Source organism: Melanotaenia boesemani, chromosome 4 (assembly GCF_017639745.1).
Source record: "Melanotaenia boesemani isolate fMelBoe1 chromosome 4, fMelBoe1.pri, whole genome shotgun sequence".
NCBI lineage: Eukaryota > Metazoa > Chordata > Actinopteri > Atheriniformes > Melanotaeniidae > Melanotaenia > Melanotaenia boesemani.
In genome coordinates this window covers 21,750,805-21,778,702 of record NC_055685.1, presented here as the reverse complement: position 1 = coordinate 21,778,702, position 27,898 = coordinate 21,750,805, and the positions used below count along the sequence as shown (strand labels likewise).

Sequence of the window (27,898 nt, the reverse complement as noted above, 5' to 3'; positions counted from 1 at the left end):
TCATATAAATATATTAATACATATTTGAGGCTGTCCCCCCCTCCGTGTTGTGCTCATTTCGCCAGTGTCCACTAGAGGGCGTAGTCTGGGCACACTTGTGACCCAGAGCAGGTGTATCCGAGATGAAGAAGCGTGGAGTGTTCGGGAGCTTCCGTCACAGCTCGGCAGTGAGCCGTGGTGGATGTGGGTATGCGGTTGCCGGAGGCTGTGGGCATTGCTGGACACTCGGCGGAGATGTACGCACGGGACCAGGGGCCCACAGCGGCTGGCTGTTGTCCAAGTTAGTGGGCTGTCTTGGTAGATGTAGGTGGGAGCCCCAGACGGCAAATAGTCGTTAGGAACAGAGCAGCAGCGTGATTATTCTCCGATTCTGCTGGGGATTTTCTGCCTTTGAATGGGTAACGGAATGAGAGAGAAGCCAAGGATTCCCCAGCAGCACCATGGAGCCACGCATTGCAGACAGCGTGAGTACAAAAGCAACAGACACCAGCAGAACCCTCGTGGGACCGGGCTGGTCACCGCTGAAATCACTCAACTTTTCCACGACCTATTTTATTAATCGGAAGTCGCGCCACAGCTCTCAGCATCAAGACAGTGAAAAAAAAAATTCTTTCTTTCTTTCTTTCCTTTTTTTTTTTTTTTTTTAATTGTTGATAATGTTGATCGTAATTGATAACTGATTGTGCGTAATGAACTGTGTACAATGATTAGATACACCTGCTGACGTTCAGAGGCCAGGCTGTGAGCTTCTAGTGCCGCGCCTGACGACTCATCAGCGGATCAATTTCTGAGGATTTTCTTCCTTTTGTTGCTACGGCGGTTGCTACTGACGACCACTGAGTCCAGAGTCGTAAACAGACTGACTCTGAATAACGGGCAGATGCACAGCAGTCACAAGTTCTGTCCAATAGTTTTAGATATTATAGGTGTTATAGGATTATAGGTGTCTGCTTTTTCCTGCAGTGGTAAATTGTGACCTTCTCATAGTGTGCACAAGGACAGACGCAATTCAAAAGTGTGTGACATGGATACCAAATGTAACTCGACCTCCTGGGTCACAAAACACAACCTATTAATGCAAAATGTAGGCCTCTCTCGGTGTTTTTCCCCCATGTGTATACGCAGGAGGGTTTTCCTAGGATTGAGTTAACTACGGCCAAGTAGCCAGATTACTGTGGATTAGCAGGCATTTAAAATAGTCACGTTATCCCACCAACCCTGTGTTGCAGTGTCAGCCCCACCACTTTTTAGGCTAACTACTGAGTGTAGAAAATATATTACGTATGATGTGAGCGCGCACAAGTTGCTATAACAGCTCCGTTTGGGGCTGCTGTGAACTGCTGCTGGACTTGATGCGAAATATTCAGATGGTTTCTCACGCAGCAGAAAAGAAAGGTCACATACTGTAGTTCACACAAAGACAAAAATGGATCATTATGCGGCTCCTGGATGAACGACTGGAAACGGACTTTATTGTTAATTAAAATACTTGTTTTCAATGCACAGTGCAAATAAGAGCAGACGAAACACCAAGAAAAGACATCTGATATTTAATTGAAAAACAACAATAACAAATAAAAGTCGAGCAAAATAATACATTATGAAGAAGCCACTTTGGAAAAAAAAAATCTTCATTACCAGAAACAGAAAATGTGACAGCAGGGTCCATCAGCCCATAATATGGTAGAAAAATAGAATTAGTATGTCTAGGATCTTGTTTACTGTGCTCTGGAAGGAAAAAGAGAGAAAAAAAATCACGTGATCTGGTGGCAAAATCACATAAATTTAGTTTGTTGAATTAAAATAAAAAAGTTTCTTCAAGAGATTCAATGAACCCAGAACTCATAAAACATGCAATATGGAGAATACAAATATGTGAACTGTAATCAGTTAAAGCATTTCATTTAATGCAAAATCAATACAGATCTCTTGATATATTGGTGATTTCTTTCTGAACATTAAATGGATTCACTTCCCTAAAGTCAGTTGTTCTGTTGATACAGTTTGTCATGAAAACAAGGAATGTAGTCTAAATGAAAATATAAGATACTTAAATATTTAATATTTAAATGTCTTCTGGTTTATTTCTCCAGTGTGAAAGGTGACAATGAAATGAAATGCAAAGCATCTGACCTTCCACTATAAACCTTTTCCTGGTGCAGCTACAAACAGACGTGATAATACATCCCAGCATCAAGGTACTGTACTCACCACATAGTTTTTGTTCTTTATCGTTGTGTTTTTAGTCTGTAAAAGTTCTCAGTTAGCCAACGTAAGTTGAGTCAAGTCAATTGGACTGGATTAACTAAACCCAGTCGAGCTGACTCAATTTATGTTGGGTTTTATTGAATAGGATCTTTGTCGATTGCTATAATTTCACTGTTTGATGAAGCTTTGCATCCATTGCCACCCTGCACATTATTCTTGTGTCTATATAGTAGATTAGGACAAAGTATTTAAACTAATCCCCTTGCTTGCCAGTTGTGGAGTTTGTGAAGCCAAGAACAGCATCATGTTCTACGGTTCTTCCTCTGGGGCCAGTATGTCCCTACCGTCCAAGAACCGCCTGAAACGCCAGAGCAGGACCTTTACGCAGGTACATACACTGTAACACATTTAGATTTTGGCTAGAAAAGATGTATAGGAATAATATGACATTAGTACTCACTTGTTTTACATTTTGCAGAGATACAAAGGCTCAGTTTACATGGATCACTGACAGTCTCTGAATCTCTTGTTGGTTGGTTTTATTTCTTCACATCCAAGGCTTGATTGTGGAGTTTAGTCCAGATTTATTGACATTAAAAACTGACTGGAGGGATTATTATTCAGTGTTTTCTTTCTTGGTGGCCTGAAGATGAATCCCAGTGGTGTTGGAAATCCCATAACTTCTGTTGTGCCACAGTGAGCTTTACCCTCAACTAATAACATTCCCATATGCCTTAACTGTGCACTTTGTCCCAACATGCTTAAGTAAAATGGAAAGTATATCATACATCTGACAATCATCATGTTTGAATTTTTATTTTTTATTTTTTGTGAGACAAAATCATTCTACCTGCGTGTGTCCTGCAATGACAAGTCAAAACACCTGCAATTTAAGAATATGCGACAGTTGCTGCCATTTATTCATCCCAGCAATTGATACCTCCAAATTCTAACTAATAAAAACAGTGTAATGTGCAAAGTTAACCATCCCTGTAGACAAAAATATTATTTCACTTGTGCACCATTGTAAGAATGTGAGAAACAGTAAACTGTACATAGTGTCTGTAATAAAGTGCTCCTGTTTGCATTCATTATTGCTCCTTTCCACCAGGTTTTGTACCGTACTTTGAGCTACAGAGACCGCGTCCCTGCAGAAACTGGAACAAACACCCACGGGGGCCGGCGTTCCACAACTGAACCCCCAGAGCGGCCGGCGGATGACCCAGCTGAACTCTCCACGCAGAGCTCAGCCCCTGGAGTGCTGAAGATTTTTGGAGATGAAATCTGTGCTGGTGCCAACTACAAGAGTGTCCTGGCCACGCCACGCTCCAGTGCTCAGGAACTTGTGAAAGAGGCACTCGAGCGTTACTCACTGAACAAGGATGCGGCCCACTCTTACGTCCTGTGTGATGTGATCGGACGTTTGGAGGGGGGAGGGGGGATCGGAGGAGGGGGATGGCGGACTGAGTGTTTGCGAGCATTGGGGGACAATGAGAAACCGCTGTTACTCCAAGAGCTGTGGAAACCTAGAGAAGGACATGCTCGCAGGTTTGAGCTACGCAGGCGAGCAGAGGTTGAAGAGCTCAACGCCAAGGAGAAGGATACCATCACTGCTGGTGAGGACACGCACAACGTCTCAAACACTCGCACACATACACAGACACACAGCAGCTGGTCTGATTCGCTTCCTTTCTTTACTTGTCAAACTCAGCAGAAAAGCACAGCTCGTTAGTTCCTCTGCAGTGTGTGTGTGGGGGGGGGTGTGTGTTTATGTGTGGAGGTGCAGAATAAGAGCTTTTGTCACAGCTATTATCCTGTAGAGAGGATATTGTTCCTGTCTACAGTATTTTTTGATGTGCTGTGAAGATGCTGTATTTCATCAGGGTTTCTGTTAGACCCAAACTCATATATATATATATATATATATATATATATATATATATATATATATATATATATATATATATATATATATATATATATATATATATTTGGGGTGGGACTCTAGTAAAAAATAATTAATTACAGGCTTTGTAATTAATCTTAATCACTTTTTAATTGCATAACAATATTTGCCTTTTAAAAGCAAACTTTTTTTTTTTTTTTTTTTTATTAAAATTGATTTTAGTGGACGGCTGAATCACATAATAGACACAGACATTATTATTGTAAACTCAAGCTCTAGTAATGTCTGGAAAAAATAATTTAATTGCATTTTAATTCAAAACAGTGGAGAAAGAAATGAAAAATATCCCTGGCCAAAACTGAAAAGACTTAAAGTGTCATTTTAAGTACTTTAACAAACAGCTCTGGCTGTTCTCGGATTAAAAGTCTACAACATGTTACAGTACTTCTAACTTTTCTGAATGTTTTCGTCCACACTCTTCATTAATAAGCATTAATATCTGATGGTATGCCAGGACGGGATCAGCCAGCAGCAGCTTTGCATGTTTCATTTTCAGTCTGGTCAATGAGCAGAGGTGAACGTCTTCTGTTCTGACTGCAGCTGTGGGCGCTAATGGACCAGGGAGGGGCCTGCGGAAGCGCTGCTCATTGAGAAGACGTAAATGTGCTGTCACGTCAGTTTCCAAAAGTCTCCAATAATACCAGAAAAAGTCGCGAGATTTGTTGCTTAGTCGCATCTTTGAAATAGAGTTGATTGATGGGTCTGAAAACTTGCTAAATATAGCACCAAAGTAGTTAAATTAGCAACTCTAATGTAGCAGAGCTCTGAGGTGTCCATCAATTTAACTGGTCTACTGGAAATTGTGCACTGACAAACATTCATTGTTGTCTGGAAACTGAGATTAAATGCATTAATTTTTGTAACGCTTACATTTTTGGTTATATATATATATATATAATAGGCACACCGTTGTGGCTCTAAGGTCATTAGCATTAATATTACAGTGACTAACCTATCTAGGTGTGTTTTAAGGTGGCTGTAAGGGGATGTGGTGGATCCAGCATGTTGGATTTTTATACCACAGACAATCCAGTTTGCTGCTCTTACACTGGTCCCTTTTTATTAAGACAGAAACTAGACATGGTGAAAATCATGGAAAAAAATAAGGTTGTTCACAGGGTATAAACCGCAAGTTAGAGTCGAGTCTCAAATATTTTGAGTGCCAGTCCAAGCCGAGTCAGAAGTCACTTGAAATGCAACTTAAGTGCAACTCAAGTCCGAGCCTGACTTGAGTCCCCATCTCTGTTGAGTGGTGTTTATTGCTAAAACTTGTAGCAAGACATTCACCGCTAAACAGGGAGTTTCTTACAGCAACTTTCTCTACTTCAACGTCCCCCTTTCCTTCCCCTGCACCGTGCGTCTCTCCTTCTCTTCAGCTCAAACATTCTTAAAGGGGCCACGCTGTTCTTTTAAAAGTCCCATATTATACATTTTTTCAAGAATTTCATATGGCTGTCAACATTGTTTTCAAAGTGTACTACCCCAAATTCAACCTTGGTCCTTAATTTCAGCCATTCCAAATGTGGCTCTAATGAGAACGGGCTGTTTCTGGCTTTCGCAGGTGCCCGTTCGGTGATTTTAGAGGGCAATGTCATTCACCTCAACAGTGCCCTGGAAATGCATGGGCAGCTGGTCGATTGATTGAAAATAAACCATTTGAAACCAGAGTGTACTGTATGTTGGTGTACTGTATGTTGGTGTGGGCTCTTAGGCATTTTTATGAATGACAGAGTCACATGATCTCATTTCCTAATGAAGTCAAACACAAAGCCACAACAACCTGAAAATGACTCACTCAGTTTTCTTATTCAGTAACTTAAGAAAACAACTTTGTTACTTTAGATCTGCTATACAGCATATCATCACTCATTCACAATATGTCTCTGAATATGTTTTTTTGGAACCATAACGTGACCCTTTATGAGTAGCTGATTAATGACAAGTTTGCACATTGCCAATGTTTAATTTAATAATAGCTTAGATGTGGTGGTTTTCAGAGAGATGAAGTAAATATTTTTAGCCTCATAGTCACATTGCACTTCTCAGCTACACCGGGGTTTGTTACGGAGAAAGTCATGATGCTTTGGTTGGTATAATCACTTCTTTGCCAGCCAGAGAGTCAGCCAGTGCAGTTTTGTGCTGCTTTTTGTTATCTGTTGTTGTCTGATACAGCAAGTATTAACACGTAAAATCTAAAAATAATGTTTTGGTGCAACAAATTTGGTGAAGTTTCTCTATGCTGCCATGTAATTGTTTTGTTTTTCCACTGAAAACTGAAGTGGACCTCTAAAAAACATTAGTTAATTCTCGGTTGATCTGGAATATTTAGGGTTTAGATATAAAGATATATGAAGAAATGTTGCACAAACAAACGTGTTGTTCTCCAGATGATGCTGGTGAGTTGTATATCATCTTCGCTTTTACTAAACTGTGACAAATCTGTTAAGGGGCAGCAGCAGATTTGTTTAGACTGGTGAGGCTGTGACTGCTTTGGTTCAATATTCCCATCATCATGTTTTCTACTTTGGTTAATGTCATAGTTAAAAACTTACTCTTTGTGATCTGTCAACTTCTGCTGAGGTTTGTTTCAAGTTAGGGTAGGTGCTTCAACTTAATTACAGCAATGTGCAGTATAGCCTGTGATGACGCGTTTTGGCACCTGTTCAGTCTATTTTCCAAACCAGTCAAAGAAAAATTTGCTGGTGTACCTGTCCAGGGTTCACCCTGCCTCTCACCTGTTAATGCTGGGATAGGCTCCAGCTTACCCGCGACCCATATTGAACCAAGCAGTACAGAGAGAGAGAGCGAGAGGGGGGGGAATAGAGAATTTGCCCTTATTTGTCCACAAAGTCGGCATATTAAGTGGTTTACGTTTTTATGAGCACACTTGTGAAAATTGTGGATTTAGTGAGGTAATTTCTAGCTGTTGTGAATATTTACAATAAGACAGCTTACTTAAGATCAACAGAGAATAAAGTGCAGTGTTTTAGGTATATGAATGAGTACACCATTGTATTACCGTTGTGGACATTCATGAAATTATGTGGCATTTAACATATAAACTATCTTACTTTTACAGGATCAGTTTAGCATTGGTATTAGGATTTTCATGTGCTTGTTGAATGAAATGTATGCTATGACCAGCTTATCCTGTAGAAGCATTCTTTGCTGTTTTTATAGACATTTTGGTTAAACTGAAACATGAACATCTTTTTGTAATGTTAAGACAGCAAAGAATACTTTCAGTGATAAAAACGGCTTATCAACTAGTACATGTGTAAACATGTTTTCATATTCACACTAACCTTTTTTCTCTTGTGTTATAGTATTTACAAACCTCACACACCCTGGAGTATCTTTCTCTTCCACTTGTTTATTTATTTTTTCCCCTGGTCTGTGTGTGAGTGTGCATGCTCATGTGTGAACTGTGTTGTCACATACACTTGTACAAAATTAGATCACACTTTAAAGGTACTATAGGATTTTCATTGTCAAAATAAACACATCACAGCCAAATAAATTGTATTTATCCTTTAGTCACATCGTCTAAGGCAGGAATCTCTACTCCGGTCATTGTGAACTACTATCTCAAAGGTTTTAGATGGTTCCCTGCTGCAACATACCTGACTGAAGTCAATGGGTGATTAACAGGTTTGTGCAGAACATTTAATTTTCAGTGATGTGTGTTGTAGTAGGGAAACATCTAAAACCTATAGGACAGTAGCTCACAAGAATCGGAGTTGGAGATCCCTGGGCTAAAGAGTTTAATTTGTGCCAAAATTATGTTCATATGCACACTGTGTCCACTGATACGCCTGATACGTTTCTGTGTCAAATCAGTTTTTATGGTCTTGTTGTGTTCAGCCATTAGATTGTACTGATGTCCAGGTTGTCAATGTTTTAGGTTGTTGTCTCCACATGTAAAAATCATCAATGCAACAAATCACCAGCTATACAAGGTGATATATCTCATGATCAAAATGCAAATGAACAACATATTTTATTTTATTTTATTTTTACTAGGCTTGTTCCATTCTATTGTGGGAAATTCTTATCGGTAGCTCAGTTGCTTAGTAGAACGTATCTGCAAGCAACAATAATCTTGAATTTTGGCACAAACGAAAACTCAACTTGCAAGGCCATTTTTTGTAGTTTTTTCTTCACTCTTTATTTGACAGTAATGTGTTGAAAGGGAAAATCCTGAACCTCACACCTTTAATTGTGCTTCTCTCCCTACTAACTGCTGATATGTCTCACTCCTCAGTGCATGTATACCTTGTGGTGTGTGAATGGTTTGTGTTTTGGGGCAGGCACTTCCGTGCTTGATGTTTGGGTATGGGGTTGTTTTTTCAGCCCCCCGCTTCCCTACTAACCCCTCCCACCCTGCTGTAGGGCCCAGAACCCCCCAATTCCTGGCGGCTTTAATGGGTCGGTCTGGGCTGGGCAAACACAGGAGCTCCCCCCTGAGGTCTGGTCGAGCGGTACAGTCCAGCTCTAAAGGTGGGGAATGGGCTCAGGTAGGGTGGCTGTCAGTCATTGCCATGAAGACCACCTCTACCTGCGTTGTCACCCCCATGTGCCAGTGATTTAGTGTGTGAGTAAATTTGTGTGAGCCATCGCATGGCCTCAAAATATTCTAGTTCAAGTCACGATGAGCTGCTCAGTTCACCTTTCATCTGGTTCACTTCTGTCAGCCACACATGCTGCTCCATCCAGCATTTACATCATCTGACTTTGATTCACTCTAGCTTGGTTTTGTGTTAATTGTCGGTTTCCACTCAACTCACACATGAATGTTGATGCACTTGTGTCACTACAGCCTCGGAAATTGCTTAAGTCAGACTTACTCAGTTCACTCATGTGTCAAACATACATGTTAACAACAGGCACAACAAGTTAAAGCACAGTTGCTTACTTACCATTTTCACTCTTTACCATTCTTTTCTTCTGTCTCCCTCTCACTCTTTGTTATTCTCCACTTGTTCATCCTCTTGCCCTTCTCTCTCCCTCCTTGTTCTCCTGCTTGCTGTTCTTTAAGATATTAATGCCCAGGCTCGTAAGCTCCAGAGGAACAGGGCAAAGGGGACGTTGACACTGCCCCGCTCCAGCAACTCATCCTTCTGCCGCAGCCTCAGCGAAACCAGCCTCAACCAGGTGGGGCCTCCTGCTGACGCCCAGCTTGGATGATTGATTGTTGTTTTTTGCTGAGTTGTCTTCAAACCGCCTGAAATCTTAAATGCATAAGTGTTTCTATGTGTGTGCACATGCATTTGCAGCTTGGAGTGGGAGAAGAGCCCAAGCGTTATTACTCCACCCTGCCAGGACCTTTAAGGGCCCGAGAACGTGATGAAACCTCCAGTGGTCGGAGGAAAGCGGAGGGGAGTCAGGGAGGAGTAAGACACTCTTTGTACCAGTCCCCCCATCTCCTGCTGCTACAGGGGTACAATCGGCAGGTGAGGACAGACAGGAAGTTCATATCTTACTTTAAAGACTTCTGATGTATCTGATTTTGTGCTATTTACTGTCCTGTGTGTTGCAGGACTGCCTGGTTTACCTGCTGAACAGAGAGCAGCACACTGTTGGTCAGGAGACTCCATCAGCCCGTCCCAACATCTGCCTCTTTTCTCCAGACATCCTGCCTCTCCACTGCCATTTGCGGCGAATCCCTGCACCACGTCGCCACGCCAACAACAGCAACAAGGGGGACGACTCTGTAGAGAGTCAGCGATTCTGTGTTAATGTTGACCCTGTTCTCAATGCCACAGTTTTGGTGAACTTTTCCCGCTGCGAGCGCTCCACCACACTGCGACATGGTGACCTTCTCTCCTTTGGAGCTCATTACATCTTTCTGTACAAGGATCCCACGGGGGCCAAGCCCCTGCCCGCTCAAACCTTGGCACGCCTACGCTCGCTGGGACAACTTTACGACACAGGGGTGGAGGATGGGGAGGGCGGGGCTCAGACTTGTAAAATGTGTGGCTCTGTGCTGAAGGACAGAGCAGGACAGGTGTCCTGTGTCCCAGCAGTTAGACGTAGCTTCAAACCTCACCTGGTGAAACCTAGAAGTGTAGGGACAACAACAGGAGGGCCTCCTCCCATATCGAGTGGTGAAGGAGGAGGAAGGGGAGGAGGAAGCCAGAAAAGGAGGCTACAGCTGGAGTTTGACCAGGCTCATGAAGACCAGCTGTTGAACCGAATTGTGTCTCTCATAGAACCTGGAGGTACGTGCACTGATTTCCAGAGTCAAACTGTAGATAATGTAGGATGTCAGCTGAACTTATAAAATGTCAGTGTTATGAACTCAACAGTGTTCATCAGCTAGCGGGGAGACCTGAGTGTCTGTCTGTTCGATCTCATGCCGTGAAGTTGTGTGTCAAGTCAGAGAAATTATAACCCTGTTAGCGTTGTTACTGCAGCAAATTAGTATCCAATTCTATATCAATTTATAGTAGCCTCAGAATCTTTTTACAACCCTATAGAGGTGAATTAACTTCATAATTTGATATGACGTGGTCTGTGTTGTAGCAGCTGCTCTGTGTGCATGCTAGTGCCTGTGGGCAAACTAACTTCTTGGTTTTCCTACACTGAATAAAACATGTGTCTCTGCATTTTATCTAAAAATATCATTCCTCATGAAGTGTAAGAGGGAAGTAAAATTGGTTAGAGGCTTTATTTGTCTTGAGGTACAGCACTGAGATACATCTAGGTCTGTTTCTATAAAAATATAAAATATATATGTAGTTCATTGAAACATCTCTTCCCAGAAATGGTTAAATCAACTGTGTTTACTTGAAAAGCAATATCGTGACTAATGTCAGACAGTATTCAGATTATGGTGTTAACATGAGTTTTTTATTAAATATTCCAGTCATATTGCTTTATTTTAGTGCTGGGCAATGATCAAAATTTTTAATTACGATTAATGGCATGACATGCTGTGATTAATCGCATTGTTATGCGCAAAATGTCTCTTTCCTTTAAAAGAAAGCCTATATGTATATATATATATATATATATATATATATATATATATATATATATATATATATATATATATAAAGATATTTATATATATATATATAAAGATATTTAGATGGCTGAGGGAAAATGTCTCTTTCCTTTAAAAGAAGGCCTATATATATATGTATATATATATAAAGATATTTAGATGGCTGAGGGAAAAATGGCTCTTTGGATTGGAAAGACTGCAGACCCCTGCACAAAACACGTAAACAGATTTAGCAGCAGTTTTTAAACAGCAACAGTTAAAATATTTCTTCATATATATTTATAAAATCACATATTTATGACAAAGAAGGATGAAATGTTCACGATTTACTAACTAAAAGGTCAAAGTCTGCAGGATGAATTTAAAGTTGTGAAGCTGCTTCCCTCTAAACATAGAAGGAACAATATGTGATGAATATCAGCATCAGGTGAACAGACAGAAAGCAGGATTAGAATCTCACAGCTTCTAGATGTTGAGGAGAGAGAAATATTTACAATATGCACAATAACTTCCACCTCTGCACCCAACGCTACCGGGGGTTATGGGGTTAACATCTCGTTTCCGGGTGTACTGTCAGGTCTGTAAATGTAACTATAAACATGTGTGGTATCCACAGAAAGTCCAGAATCTCAGCTACCAGCTCAGCAAAACCATTTCTGTGACCACCAAACACAGTTAAAAAGGCAAACAATTCAAAGACCAGGTACACAAAGTACGAAAAATATGTAAACACAGATGATGTCTCCCCATGAACACAAACAAACGACTCCTCTACTGAAAGCTCACATCTCACAGATTCCACAGCTGGAAGTTTCATCTCGCTATGACCAAGATTCACCAAACCAGAAACAGAAGAAGGCCCGATTTATGCTTCACATTTGTAAAAGTCAGAAAGCATGTCTTACCTTTGCTCTCTTGCATAAATTACAACCACATTTATTAAAAATAATAATAATTAAAAAAAAATTTATCATCTTCTGGGAGCAGTTTCCCGTCCAAAAATCCCGATGTTCTGCCATCTGCATTGACAGACAAAGAGAAACGTCAGTTTTTCTTCTTCTTTCTTAAGTTTGAGACAGAAAACGTCTCTTCATTTTAATAAACCCGCTCTCTCCTGATTACATCAGACGCACCGCTGCAGCAGGGAAGAAAGACAGGGACGCCATGTTTCTGTCATCAAAGCCAGCAGCCAGCAAAAAAAAAAAAAAATTAACGGCTTTAATTAAGCGTTGCGTTAGCGCGTGATTAACGCGTTAACGTGCCCAGCACTACTTTATTTATTTATTTATGAATATGACTGGGATAGTCCTCCCAGTATATACTCCATATACTCCTCATTATTAAGCTATGAGGAGTTATATTCCTCATGGCTCAACCTGATCATTGCTTACTGTGAAAATGACCTAATTCATGTAAAATAACAGAAAGTAGCCTATTATTTACTTGGCATTGTCTTTTTTTAGAGTCAGGACTTAGTCCAGTTAATATTGGAAAATAACACTAATAGTAACTGGTGTTATTCTCAATACTCCAGAGATGTCACATCCTGGAAGTAACTCCAAAAAAAACTGTGAATTTTAAAGGCTGTAACCTGCAAGCCCAGACATGTACCAGTAAATGATTACAAAATGTGTTTTCAAACCAATCCTTCAACCTCTGTCTTTAGGAGATGACCATAAGCTGACACCAGCCTACCTGCTGTGTCTGTGCATACAACACTCTGCCTCAACATTCCCTCCTGGGAGTTTTGGAAAACTGCTGCTCAAGATTGTCCGACGAATCCAAACCATTGCGTGGGTCAGTGTCTATGTAACCGTCTGTATCTGTGATACATTGGTCTCTGCTTAAAATGACCTCATGTGGGCAGAAACTGGTCAGATGAATAGCTGGCTAAGGAGGCATATCAAGTGTTTTATTTTGAATTACACTCTCACAAACATCACTGTCTTCTGTTTTAAGTGCCTACTGAGCTGTCCTGTGCTACCACTATGAAAGTATCCTGATTCCAAAGAGAGGTGGTTGTATGATGTAGTGATGTTCAGAGATGTTTAGGTTAAAAGTCTTAAACATTATATCCTCTTAACATATTTCCTCTTTTTTAGTAATTTTAATAAAATTACTTATACATTTATCATCCAACTTTGATTGTATTCATAGCACTGCAGCAGTGTTGAGACTAAACACTTACCAGTGACTTTACATATCTGGTTTATAGCTTACGTGCATGTAATTGCATTTGAAAAAGAACCACAGAGAAAACATACCAAAAGTTTAACAACTGACTGCAAACAAACCATTTGGCATTGCTTACTGAGAAAAAGCATTGATGTATTAATTTGTAGTTGGGATTCCTGTGGCTTGATATTCTGTTTGACAGTCTCAGTTTTACAGGTATGAATAATTTTTGCCATCTTGCATTGAATAAAGACATGTGATAGAGCTTAGAGCACCAAAGCAACCAACAGGTTGATTTTCAAGCTTGTAATATGAGAATTCATAAGAAATTTAAAAACCACCTTTAAAGCTGTTTATTAGGTGTTTGATGCAGTGGCCTGGTTACAGAAAGCTTAGCTATACAAATAAACAAAAAAAAAAAAAAGGATAATGAAAACCATGGCTGCAAACCAAGACTTTGAGTCTCCCAGCTGCAGAGAGTATTGTCATACAGTGAGACAAAAAAATTCTAATCACAGAGTTGAGGATAAAACTTACACGTGCCATTTACAAACAGAAAAATGTAAAGAAGGAGTAGCTACAAACATGTACAAATTTCTCTTTTGAACTGGAGTTACATCTAGTATCAACTGTTTTTAATTGTTGAACTTGCACAGATGACGCAGTGACCTAAAAAACATCAACTAGTGTTTTGGTAGTAAAATAGCAAAGTGACACAAACACTTGTATAAATCCACACAAGCTCATTTTCTCATTTCCTATTCTGCACACACTCAATTCCACTATTTGCATCTTGGGCCCTCCCACCAGAGATGTGAGCAAAGGAGGTGAGGACAAACAGGAGGAGGGAAGAGAGAAGTTGACAGTCCTCACTTTAGAGTATGATTTTAAATAGATATCAACTAAAAATGAAGTATGACACGGCTGCATTTTCTAACCACCATTTTAATTACAGCTTAGCACTTTATTGCTTGATTAAAATGCAACAGTCTTTTTTTTTTATTCATATTTAAAGTCGAGTATTATTGTGCCCTCTTCCTGAAAATATCATAAATGCCCCAAAAACTTCAGCAAAGGTACACAGGTGTGTTCTTGTACACAGCTCCTTCAACAAGCCTCCTCTCTTTTCAATTCTCTCTTCTCCAGGTGCATTTTAGGGGAAAGAAATTCACTTGGGTATGAATGATATTTGGGTCAAGAGCAGGATGGAGGAGTGAGGAGACGGAGAGCTACAAATAAGACAAATTAAATGTGCCTAAGGGTTCTGTGTGACTCGCACAGCCATGTACAGTTTTACAAGCTTTTAACATGCTAATTATTACATGTAATTAAAGAAATAGAAAATTTTTTTAACTGTATTTATTGCAAAAATCAGTGTAACACACAGGACACTTATTTTCACACTAATTTTACCTGCCACGAAAGCAACCCTTTTTCCAGTTCGTTCATTTTTCTTTTTTTTCTATACTGATTTACTGTAGCTTTTCTGTATCATATTTGGCTGCAACCTCACCCTAAACCTAACACAAGGTGGAAAGCTGGTTAGAATTTAGTGGATAGAGGTCAGATTTTGACCAGAACTGGAGAATTTAAATAGTTATGACATTAAAATTTCCATGTATTTTTCTAATGGGGTGAAATTATCTATTTCTAAAAAAAAATTTTAAATCCAGTTTAATGTCAAATCTAGACAGGCATGAATGGTGATTAACTAGCTGACAGAGGAATGCAACTGTACAACTGCCAGATAGTGTAGTTTGTCTTTATTAAAGCTCTTCTTGTTATTTAAAAGTAAGATTGAGTTGTTTTTTTTATCTTGATGGCCAGTAGGGTGCAAGTGTATTCATTTGGCTCTGCCAGCATTTTTAGTTCTGTTTCTTTCAGCAGCTTAGCAATGGCGTCATGAAATGTAGTTCTCCTACGCACATCCTAAAAGTTTAATGGAAACTTAATTGCTCTGTGTGTGCCTGTATGCCTTGCAGGAGAAGACAAAGGAGCTGGCTCAGAAGCAAGCTCAACAGTGAGTATCACTTTCATACTTGTGTTGAAAAGAAAGAAAGTGCATGCACACTATATTTCAGTTTTATGGTGTTTTCATTGCATTAGTATATCTCCCTAAAAGTTTAACCCGTCACCCTGTTTGTGTGTGTCTGCATGTCCACAGTCAGGACCCTGCATCCTTGTCTCTTCTTAGCATCTCAGACTTGATCCCAGACTTGCAGACCATCTTCTTCTGGATGTCCAACTCCATTGAGATCCTTTACTTTATTCAGCAAAGAGCACCAACCTACACACACAGCATAGAGACACTGCAAGGTACACACACACGAAGTCTGAATGATGAGTGTGGAAACAGCTTGGCTGAAGAGCCATTATTCACGCTGACATACAGTAGATAATGACACAGCTACTGGCCTCACTTTCTCTCTCACTGTAAACCTCTTAAATGTGCCAGTGTCTCTGTCATCTATTTCAAGGGTCAAAGGAGTCGTTGCTATCGGCGACCATATCAGCCAATGAGGAGGCTATGACTATCTTGGAAGAAGTGATCATGTACACTTTCCAGCAATGCGTCTACTATATCACCAAGGTAATCTGTCACTGGCGTCTGTACCATCTTCATAATAAGAAAGCCAGTTATTGTGTTTTTAACACTGAGCCGGATGAATAATAGCTTTGTTCAACCAGACTGCCTGATTAAGTAATTACATACATGCACACACTCACACACAAAGACACAGACATATACAATGAATGACTGACGGAGGTAAGACATTGTAAAGGTTATTTTATTCTGTATTCGGAAGACCTATCATTCTTAATGTGCTGTACTTTGGTCAGCAGCAGTGTTTTGTGTGTGTGTGTTTTTTTTTTTTTTTAAATTAGACTTCTATAATTTTGGATCACTTTCATCATGATATATTTCTGTATTTGTGTGTGTCCAGGCTCTTTATGTGGTGTTACCAGGTTTGTTAGACTGTAATCCATTCCCAGTCGACAGCTCAGAGCCCTGCTGGAAAGGAGTCGGGTTTCCGGAACCCGTGCGCAGGGTTCTGCAGGTAAGCAAGTGTATTTTATACCAAAGCACAGTTCATATGAAGTTAATTAAAAACTGTCAAAGTGATGGGCAATGTCACATTTAGTCTGTGTATATTTTTAAATCTATATTTCAAATCTCCCATCACACAGATTACAGCTCTGCTTGAAGTAATAATTTATGTGGTTTGACTAGATTAACCAACTATCATGTGCTGTCAGAATATTAACAAAACACCTTCTTAAGTCAGCTGAGAGGAGAACATGAACATTTTTGAGTGTTGGTTTTTGAGTGGAAGTGATTTTCCAGAACAAACCTGGTCTACAGAGGTTCCACCCTGAAACTCGCAGCATCCAAAGAATCTAATGCCAGACAGCACAGGACACCTGAGGTTCTATGTCAATACTGCGAAGGGTCAAAAACTTTTGTGGTTGTAATGTTGTGACTAATCATTGTATATTTTCAGTTAATAGAGGCAGATGGCTAGAAACACAACATTGTACTGTGACAGGTGTTTTAGTAAATGCACAACACACAGAAGTGGTAAAATGTATGTATTTTATTACAATAATAATTATTTATGTATGCAGGTGTTTCAGAGTGCACAGGAGCTTTTGCAAGGCTACCAGGTTCACCCAGAGATCCAGGCTCAGATGTTTGCTTACCTCTTCTTCTTCTCCAATGTGTCACTGTTTAACCAGTTAATGGACAAAGGTAGGACGAAAAACATGCACAGCACCACTCTTCCATTACACCTCCCTGCTGGTTTCTACAGTGTGAGAGACGGTGAGCGAGCATGAGTGCCCTTGTGTCCTTGTCAGCATTTTGACAGGGACTAACCCTGATTTGTCCTCAGTGCCCTTCTCCGATCTGCATTCTGTTTCTCCCCCTTCCTCCTCCTACTCCTTCTTACCTTCTTTCCATCTGGCCATGGGGATGTAAGACAAAGAGGAGCAAAAATTGAATTGGATGGAGGTGAGGGAGAGGAGACAGAGAGGGGAGGACTGAAATATGGCAGAGGAAAGCAGAGCAAGGGGTGAAGGGCTTTAAGGCAGTTGTTGTGATGACTGTGCTAATTGCGTATTACCTTATCTAAGTATAGAAAATAGTAATTTACCACCAGCAAAATCTACAAGGCCGGTCAGCTTGTCTTATATATCTTTCCCCACACATACACATACGCACTCACAAGCATACTATATGTCTTCATTACATGGTGGAGACAAGAGAGGCCACATGTCTGGCAAAGGAAGGAGAAATACCTCTGTATTCACGAAGGAGCTACACTGTCCTCCATCTCATTTCATCCCTCTTCTCACCCTCTCCCCCACTCTGTCTGTCTGGCTCTCTCTCCCTCCTTCGCTCCCCTTTTTGTTGCTCATTGATATTTCTCTGCTGATGGTGTCCATGGAAACAGGGTAGTGAGTTTGTGGCAGGTATCGCTGACGTTTGCATTGGGTGCACACACATGTAGTCACTCACTCAGATTCAGCTATACCTTCAAAAACACTGCCTACATACACACTGCATTACAATATAGCTGAGCAGATAGAAACCAATATTAGGAGATGTAATATGGTCTGACATCTTGCGCATCAAAAACAGATTGTAATGGATATGTCTTTATAGTATGGAGTATTAAAGTGAGGATTTGTGATGCCTCTTCTGTATTTAAATGTATACTTATGTTTGTTTAAAAAAAAAAAAACAGCTGCTATCAAGCATATCACACCTTCAACCAAGAGGTTAAGGGATGTCTCGTCTGATGCCTCAAACATAGATTACAAAATGCCTAGACATAAGCCTCTTACAGAGAGGAGGGTTTTTCTGTGTACGTCCAAAACATATGGTAGAATATCTGAAGTGTGTGCAGGCAGCAGTGTGCACATACACAATGCTGCCAATTTGTCTGCGTCAAGCTTCTTGTCACATGGAACTTGTAGAAAGATCTTTTGTGTGGATGTTGAGTTTAGAGTTCAGAACTGCTCATTTTTGCTTCATGCAGCACTGTCTTTAGGAAAAGCCTCACTTCAGTTAAAATCTCTTTATTATTGTTTAACAAAATTCAAAAACAAAAAATATACATGCTGGAACCAAAACATCTCTGCTTATTACAGATAAAAAGCACTTACCTTATAACATTACCACAAGTCATTATGGTTTCATTAACAAGATTCACTTCTGAACAGTGTGCTGCTGTCCCTTTGAAAATAATGTCATAATTTAAATGTTTTTTTCTCCTCAAAGATACATATTTTGGACCAATTGGCTTTGAAGTATCTCTCTTTAGCTCCAGGATCTTTTCAATACATGGCCACCTACAGCGCCAAAAAAGACCAAGACAGTACTGGCCAAATGTAGTACTTGAGCAGCTGTTCACAAAACGAATGTTCATAATGACTAGTGATATCAAGTTAAAGCAGTGGTACCCAAACTTTTTCTGCAGGGCCCCGTTTTCATTGACAAAAATAATGTCAAGTCACCCCAATCCTTATAAGGAAACATACAAAAAAATGTACCACAAAATAGTCTTTAGTTTATTGGCTGCTACTTCATCAGTTATAGTTAAAACCATGTCATTGGCAGATGGAATGATCAATTCCTCTGCTATAGTGTTCTTTGTGTTCAGGATGAGAAGTCTCCAAGTTCTGTTATAACTCATTTGGCTTCATACTGTCAGATGCTGATATTTTGAGACATTCAACATACTGTCATTACCCACCATTGAGCATTGGTAACTAGCACTTTTCTAGTCATTTTGACCACTCAAAGTGCTTTACACTGCATGTCACATTCACTCATTCCTGCACGCACTCACACAGCACTTCAGTGGTTACCTACTAAGTCCTTTTTGCTCTAACACACATAATAAACACATCAGGAGGCATCGTGGGGTTCAATGTCTTGCTCAAAGACACTTTTCAAATGGAGTCCGGGGAAGCCTGGAATTGAACCATCGCCTTTCTGGTTAGCAGACGACTGCTCTTAATCCTCAGCTACTGCCACCCTAAATTAATTTTACTTGACCATTACCTGGTCAAGCCTAGGGCAAGAAATGCCTCATCTTATTTTATTGTCTTTCTCTTTGGTAGATGAAATGTCTGTTTTGCGCATTGGAACTTTAACAAATTTTTCCGTATTTTGCTAATGGTGCAAAAACTGTAACTTTTATTTAGCCTAGCTAAAAATAAATTCCAGTTTTTTAAAAAAATAATAGCATAGTCTAATATATTTGTTCTATGCAATATGTTTTTACATGCGTTTCATTGCTTCCAGTCTGAAAACCCTGTGCCTCTAACTCATTTTGATCATACTCTAACATTCATTAGGCACATTCCTGGAGCCGTTATTGCCCTGCAGTGTCCAGAGGAAGAGAAACTGCACATCACAACTAGGAGTGGGAGTCTTTGGACACATCATGATTTGATTATGATTCAGATTGCAGCAATGCAATTATAAAACAATTATTCATGCATCTTTTTTCCTGTGTGACTACTTAACCACTACTACTTACCAAGTGGAAATGTGTATCATAGTTTCTCATTTTGTTATGACAAACAACAAAAAAGAAAATCAATTATTGGTTAATACAGGACCACTCTGTTTCCACCACCTCAAAGCAAAACATGGAGCTGGATCAGATCTTAGTGGTCTTGGGCTGACCATATTTCTATCAGAACTTTTACCGCGTTCTTCCACATCTGACGAGACACTTCTGGACAGAAATGCCTGTTGTCTGACGTGCGTTTCTTTTGGCTGGATTTGCCCACAATGCCCTTTGTGTTGTAGTCCACTTTGATTCAGCTGAAGCTAACAAGCGCAATGTTTGTAGGCAGCCTAGAGGTTGTTTTCATACCTCATCATATGTACCGGACTTTTAGAGGAAATGAAGCAACCCACTGAAGCCGAAGCGCGTCCACGCACGTTTAATTCAGAGCTTACCAGTTGGATTTCACACTCTTACCATCTTGTCTGTTATGTACAGTTCTGCCTTTGCGCTACTCAATATTGTGTTATTAATGGTTAAAGAATTGATATTTTAACATTTGTATATTGATTAGCCATGTCCTCATCCTGATGAATCTAAAAAAAAACTCCCCCCCCCCTTCCACCCCCACCCCTTCCACCCCCACCCCTAGTTACAACATAGTGTGACACACACACGCAACTGGATATCAACCCGCTTGTCTTTTTTAATACACACCATGGCTGATTCAGCAAAAAAACACAAGAGAACATTATCCAAGGAAGTGAGGAAAAAGTAAGAAGGGACAGTAAGAGATAATAAAAGAGTCAGCATTGACTGACTTACTGGCAGGAGAGAACTTAGAGAACAACAGATTTGCTGTGTTGCTGCTTTTTGAGGGCACCAATCACTAACATAACTTACATATCGGCTTAATTTGCTCCATGTTTCTTTGGAGATATCCAAACCACTGTCACACAACCGATGTCACCTCATCTTCTGAGGATAACTGATGTCATGTCTGGCATCTATTTTGCTGCCCTCAGCTCCACGTTCGGTCATTATGTTTGCCTAACTTCAATTTCTCAAGCAACTTATGGGAGTGGAGCAGGAAAAGGTCGGCTCTCATTGGCTGTTGTTGCACACATTTCTCCCATGTTTGATCTAGTAAAAAGGCTCACAGCTGATCACTGTAATTGACCAGAAACTGATTGCGATCATTAAGCTCGATCATATGATCGCCCAGCCCAAGAGGGTTAGATAGTGTTAAGTAGTTACCAGCTGTGACCTTATGAAGCATTGGGCAACTAAAGAGCCGCATATAGAAATGGAGGTGTATTCTAAATATGGCATTTTGCATTTACTGTACTATTAGTTGTGGTTGTGGCTCATTTGCAGATGGAAAGCACTTTGTAAGTTTTTTATATATGTCTATATGAAGAAAAAGGTTTTAGGAAAAAAGGTATAAGGTTAATAAGAATCTGTTGGTATTAAATGAGCTATAACAATCTCAGACTTTATGAGAAATTCTGCATGCCAAACATTGGAAGCATAACGGCTCCAGTCAGGCAATGGAACAACATGCTGACAAATGATGGGACACCAGCCGGACAAACACTAGATGCTTGTTTACCATACCACAATTTTTTTTTCATCTTTTTGATGTGTTGAATAGAAAGAGAGGATTACACAAACAGATGCAGGCTGTAGCTCGTTGGCTGTGCAGTAAAATAGAAACAGTCAGCTGAGTCCTCCTGCAGCAGTGCATTTGTATTCTGCAGGCAGATAGTGGGTGTTGCTACTGTTTCACCGACTTCAATCACAACTTAATTAAAAATTAATGTATGTATTGTCATACAGAACAACACAGTCATATATTCACAGAAGCACTCTGTTTGCATTTTACTCTGCCATTCACTCAGACATGCAGGATCCCTCAAATAAAATTGCAGTGTTTTAGACTAAAAAAATGTCCTTCTGTCTGTTTGTGTGTTTATGTGTAGGTCCCTCTCGAGGATGGTTTCAACGTTCCAAGGCGCTGCAGGTTCAGGCATGTTTGCGGATGGTCATGGAGTGGGCAAGCAGGTCCAGTCTGGGACATCTGGCTGAAAAATTCTTTACCAAACTCAGCAGTACTGTTTCCATAGTGGCCACACCCCCACAACAGCTCACACAGGTGACACAGACAAACATGCAATGTAGTCTGGTTCAGGATTAGCCCTATTTTTGTTTAGAGAACATCATAATTACTCCTCAAAGATGAAGACAGTCATCACTGTTTTTTAGAGACATGGTGCCGTATTTCAAAGTACCCGAGATCGCTAAGTTTGGCCAACTGTCATTATTTTTTTCTACCATATACCACACATCAAACAGAATCATGTTTCATCAAGAAAAGTGTTCTGATCAGCTGCTGATGGATGATGTCCTGCACCACACTGCAAACAACTTAAGCCTGAAAATTATCTTGCTTCTCTAGTTTCTTCTGATAAATTTCTCTTCTCTGTCTGCAGTTAAATTGGCGAGCGTTGTCCACTGAACACCCGACTCTGAAACCAGTTCAGCTCCACAGGATTCTTACTCAGTACCAGCTCACAGCAGAGATAGGCCCTGTCCCTACATGGCAACCCAGCAGTGAGGACGAGGCGTATATATACAGAACAGGTATGTGTGTGAATTTCTTTAATTTTTACATTGAAAATAAAAAGTGTGACAACATAAAGCCATCATGCTTTCAAACTACAGATTACCAGTTTAATTGTGTCTATCTGAGTGAAATTGGCTGTATTGACTTTGTTACATAGGTTGATTGTGCCCAACTTCAGCTTTATTATCTACATTTCCAAAACAGGAACATTTTACTTTGGGAATATTTCAGAAGCCAAACCCGGATATTATCCTACATACTACAGCAAAAAAAGACAATGGAGTAATAAATAAAATTGTATTTTCCAGACTTGCTTTGATACAGTGCCTAAATTGTAACTAAGCTGCAGCTGGCACCATTGTTTATGTTGAATTTATTACACGTAGAGAACGTTTTTGAGACTATTAAAAGTGTTGGGTGTGAAAGCTGTCAAACAGGAATAGTATATTGACAGGACAGGTGTCTGTGTGTGTGTGTGTGAGAGAGAGAGTATATGTGTCTTAATGTCAGTTTGTTTATGTTTAGTTGACCTCCTGGAGAGCTTTGAGAACCACCCTCCCATAGTGTTGCCCAGCTCCGGCTTCAGAGTGGACCTGGACAGCGAGTGTGTGGAGGACAGCATCTACAGACAGCTGCTCTACATCCGCCACTACCTGTGGGGGCTACGCACCAAGACACAAGCTCACAGCAACACTCCCAGTGTGCACACACAGTCTAATGGAACCAACACAGCGGACTGGCCGGACCCTCAGGTCAGAAAGATTGACACAGACACACACGGATTGTCAAATACACACATAACAGTAATCCAGACCATGTGCCTCAGCAGCTGTGGTTGTTGAGGGGTTCTTCATAATCCCATAACTGAAAGACAAAACCCTCTACTCCAGCCAATCGAAGCGTATACACACACACACACACAAACCTAGACATGGTTAAATCATGGTTAATCTGATTAGTCTTAAGGCTGTCTAATTAGTGGGAACGGCTGACTAGACCATAATCCCCAGTGTTACAGCACCCTCGTATGTACATATGCACACATGTGCTTTTACAGATTTGACAAGTGGAAATTCTGATAATGTATTCAGTTTTTCTGCATATCTATTAATGTTACATTCAGAGACAAGGTGTGTATCATGACTATTTTATTATTACTGGTTAGGGACAATGTATTGCATCCTTTATTGCATCTTTAATAGATATAATAGACATAATATATATATATATATATATATATATATATATATATATATAAATAAATATATATTTTTTTAATTTGTCTTCTCTATCACAACACAGAGGGAGTTATTACCTCCAGCCCACAGTAGTCCCCGTTCTGGGGCTGCTGGGGACGAGGTGACGACAGAGGAAAGAGGACGGGACAGACCTTTAGGCCAATCCCACACACAGAGCCTCAGAAGAAATGGCACCATTCACCATTCACGAACAGTAAATCCAGATCCATCCTGCCTCCTGACCCCACCCAACACCCCACTGTATCCAGAGGGTGGAGGAGGAGGGCTAGTCATTGGAACTGGCGTACAGACTAACGGCTGCTCCAGCAGAACTGTACCAGAATGTAAAAAGCCCAATGGACTCATCACCAGTGGACTTGAGGGTAAGCTGAATTACATAGACAAGGCTGACAAAATTATACACACCAGAGTAATAACACCACAGTCAGCAAAGGGAGGTCATTTAGACTTTTTTAAATTAGGGAAACTGCATTTGAGATTGATCGAACCATAATAATCACCCAATCCACTTCATTACTGATCTCATCACAGTGTTTTGCATAGTTTTATATATTATAACACCAGTATAGAGTACATGGAGTGCATACAGTGCTGCACATGGTGTGGCACAGCTCAAGCCCGTACTGTCTTCAAATATTGTAGTGGTAGTCATAGAGACAGATATTTTTATATAAGGGAGAGCTGGCAGGGTAGAACACACCACAGTAGACACCAACGCAGTTATCATTGCTCTGATTTTATTCAGTTGTGCTTTTTTAAAGTACATACTGACAGCACTATACAGCCTCTTTTTGGTCAGTATGAGTGATCAAAAACAGATAAAGAGAGAGTCTTAGCACATTGTAGTGTGATCTCTGCAGACTCTTGTCATAAGCCTTTTGGTATTATATCTGCTGAATAGCTGTACCTCTGCATGTGTCTCAGTACCTGTGTGTGTCTTCTGCACATAAAGACTTCTTGTGTTTGTCCAACCCCATAGCAAGACCCTGTGTGTGTGTTTGTCTCTATGTTTTGTTCCTTTGGGTGTCTGTCCTCTGCAGGGTGTATTAGTGGCTGTGAGTTTCCTTTCCCTGTCTCCTCCCCTGGCGCCCCTTCCCTTCCTGATGACTTATGTGTGGTGTTTGTAGTGGAACTGGACAAGGGACCCTTTGGACTGGGCATGGGACTCATAGATGGCCTGGTAAGTTTACAGAAGAAAAGCTTGTTTTTTCTCTCCTTTCATCTTATATGACATGTCCATTTTACAGCCATTTGTGTACTATTTCTCTGGTAAATAAATGAAGTCAAAAATAAAAGTTGCAGATTGTGAAGCTCATTTATATCAAATCATACTGCATCAGTTAACCTTTATTTGCATATGATTCTATACAACTTCCTTTACCCTTCATGTTGTGGTTTCACAGGTACCAAATGTATATGTCACAGTGAATGAGGGTTTTACATATTACGAGAAAATTATTTCTGAATCCTTCCTCTAAAGTAGACATCCTCAAATTATTTAAACTGCGAACACTATAAACCCAAATTTTGGTAAAATACTAACATAATGAACTGTATCCAAATGTTCCTGCGCCTATAATGTACTTATCAATCCAATATAAATTGGTTTATGTTACATTTACACACTTGGATGCACACTATACAAACACAACACCTTTCCTTCTGGCAGCACACTCCTCTTAATGCTCCTGGCATTTACATCCGGACTCTGATCCCTGACGGGCCAGCCGCATCAGATGGCAGACTGAGGATTGGAGACCGGATCCTGGCTGTAAATGGGACCAGTCTGATCGGAGCAGACTATCAGAGGTACAAAGGCTGTTACAGCTGTGATGTTCCTAACTGTCCAGGTGGAGAAGAATGATGATAGATCTGGTTGAAGTTTTCCCTTAAAATTAACCACACCCTCTGTTGTCAGCCAATTGATTACTCTGATTGATTCAAGCTCAGAAAGTGATGTCCTGTTATCATTACTCTGTCTCTGCTGAGCTTCATGTAACTAGACTCTCCTCCTCTCCCCACCTACACAACCCTCCTTTATATTTCTAACAGCGCGGTGGATCTGATTCGTCTAGGAGGAGGCCGACTGCGTTTTCTGGTAGCCAAATCCGATCCTGAGGTCTCGGAGAAGATCAGCGCCTCCTCCTGCTGACCACCTCCGCTGCCCAGTTAAGACATGCACAAAACACCACACTGAACTGCGGAGGGAAGATGACGAGGAATAAAGATATGTGCACTAATAAACAGGGTACACACAAGCACATGTATGTGCCTACACCACATGGAACATGAATGTGAAACTCAGCTGAGCACAAAGACAAGCACTCGAACTCGAGGGAAGGCTTCATGACCCGTATCCCTTGTGCTGACTGCAACTGACTTTGTGTAACAGACAAGAAGTGAAACCAGCTGCGATGTCAAAGGAATCTACAGTAAAGGTCCCTCACTGATTAGCATTTGAGAGCTAATCAGCTTGTATGCAGTCCGATGTCGCCTAAAGCACAGTAGACTCCTCAGTCAACACATGGAGCATATGATTTTTTTTTCAACCACCCATTTGATAATCATATCTGTTAGTAACTCTAGATTTAAATAGGATGGAGACATAACTACCAAACTCCCTCTTAATTTTAAAAGCATTTTCTGACAAAAACCGAGCACAGTCTTTTCACAGCGCATTTGGAGTGAAATGTTTTATAAACCTGTTTGTTGGCAACTCCCAAAGCACCATCTACTTCCTACATCTAACTTGTGTGACTGAATGTGGACTTTTGTGTGAGGTAGTAGATAGAAAAAGATGAAGGAAGCAAACTCAAGAATCTTCTCCCATTTAAGCTCCACACTGGATATTACCATCACTGACAAAAGATGGACTCGATGTGCAGGTGTTATCATGACATTATGTTCCAAATGCTCAGTGCTGGTGTGTATAAACAGCAGTGTAAATAGCTGTAAATATTTAATGTCATGTTGTTTGAACTTTCAAAAAGGAAACTATTTGGGAACAATTCCTTTTGTTTTTGTTTGTCCTGCAATTTATTCATGCAGAAAACATTAAAACCTACTGATGAAAAGTATTTTCTTGAATGAAAATTTAAGTTTTAGGTTGTATACCTTTTGCTAAATGATGTATTCAAGTTCTATGAATGTGGTTTTGTGCTGTGTGGAAATGCACATGACCTTTTATACTGAGGGTTTTTGGTTTTACACACTGCTTTAACATTTACCCCATCCAAACTGCAAAAAAAAAAAAAAACTTATCTAGCTATGCAGATTGCTCAACTTTGAATGCATTTTTCAGATATTACAGATTTCTACCTCCAACCAAGTGCAGAGGATTTAAATTCAATCTAGTCTTGAAAGCCCGAAAGAACTATCTTACAAACTATCATTGTAAACAGCTGGAAAAACGAAAGATATCAATATCGGTCAAAAGCATACCTCAATCATCCAGATAAACAATAGAGTCAGAGTGAAACAAGCTTTCCAAAGGCAGTAAAGAGGGGAAAGATCTTCATTTTTTTCATTAAGAAATATTCGGCTTCTGCTATACTAATGCTAGCAAACTAAATGTTTTTCTTCCACTGTGCTGAACAGAGGCAGAAATCTCACCATGTGGCAAACAGAATTGCATATCTGCATAGCTGGATACCAGACAGGGATTTTTAATTTTTACTGTAATGTGGCTGCACCAACTCTGAACAAGCTCAACCTTTTAATAGTGGCATAACAGGTTACCTTTTAAAAAAAAAGTCATAATTCACAAAAATACATAGTTCTTGCATTGACTGAGCTCTGCTTGACATTCTGAATCCCCTGCATGGGGCTACAATTAATTATTTATATTTCTTAATAATTTGGCAGTCATTCTTGTAATTAATGGATCATTTGTTGATTGTTAGTCAGAAAACCTGGGTTCCCAAAGCTTAGAATTTCAAAACACAAAGACCTTTAGTTAGAAATAATATCAAAAAACTACAAATCCCTCAGATCAGTCACAGTTGAAACTGAGATTTGCCAATTGTATTTGTAATGACTTAAACAGAGTTTGTTTGTCCATGAACTGTTTTATTCTCTGCTTTGGATTCGTTTCATTTCTTTGCAATAACATTTCACTTTTGTGTGAAGTTT

General features: G+C 40.0%; 1 protein-coding gene across 3 annotated transcripts; it reads left to right on the top strand.

Moving 5' to 3' along the window:
• The first annotated feature begins 161 nt into the window (after positions 1-161).
• Positions 162-26,281, top strand: radil (Ras association and DIL domains). Of its 3 annotated transcripts, none has more exons than XM_041982282.1 (21): positions 162-464; positions 2,094-2,198; positions 2,482-2,596; positions 3,320-3,824; positions 8,567-8,674; positions 9,213-9,328; positions 9,451-9,627; positions 9,714-10,395; positions 12,850-12,980; positions 15,341-15,378; positions 15,523-15,674; positions 15,836-15,948; positions 16,304-16,417; positions 16,986-17,109; positions 21,865-22,037; positions 22,375-22,525; positions 23,034-23,260; positions 23,811-24,129; positions 24,895-24,947; positions 25,437-25,576; positions 25,820-26,281. In XM_041982282.1, exons 3-21 carry the CDS (start codon positions 2,513-2,515, stop codon positions 25,917-25,919), a joined length of 3,507 nt encoding a protein of 1,168 aa, XP_041838216.1. In that variant the 5' UTR covers positions 162-464; positions 2,094-2,198; positions 2,482-2,512; the 3' UTR covers positions 25,920-26,281. The 3 variants fall into 3 exon arrangements, with proteins under 3 accessions (XP_041838216.1, XP_041838215.1, XP_041838217.1); XM_041982281.1 differs by having other exon boundaries at positions 24,808-24,947; XM_041982283.1 differs by lacking the exon at positions 8,567-8,674 and having other exon boundaries at positions 24,808-24,947.
• The last annotated feature ends 1,617 nt before the right edge of the window (positions 26,282-27,898 follow it).

What these genes read in the sequence shown, in the direction of transcription:
- radil (XM_041982281.1), top strand. Translation starts at nt 2,513, where the DNA reads ATGTTCTACGGTTCTTCCTCTGGGGCCAGTATGTCCCTACCGTCCAAG. An exon ending in GCTCAGAAGCAAGCTCAACA is followed by an intron (nt 15,379 to 15,522) that starts GTGAGTATCACT and finishes GCATGTCCACAG; the next exon opens with TCAGGACCCTGCATCCTTGT. An exon ending in GCGTCTACTATATCACCAAG is followed by an intron (nt 15,949 to 16,303) that starts GTAATCTGTCAC and finishes GTGTGTGTCCAG; the next exon opens with GCTCTTTATGTGGTGTTACC.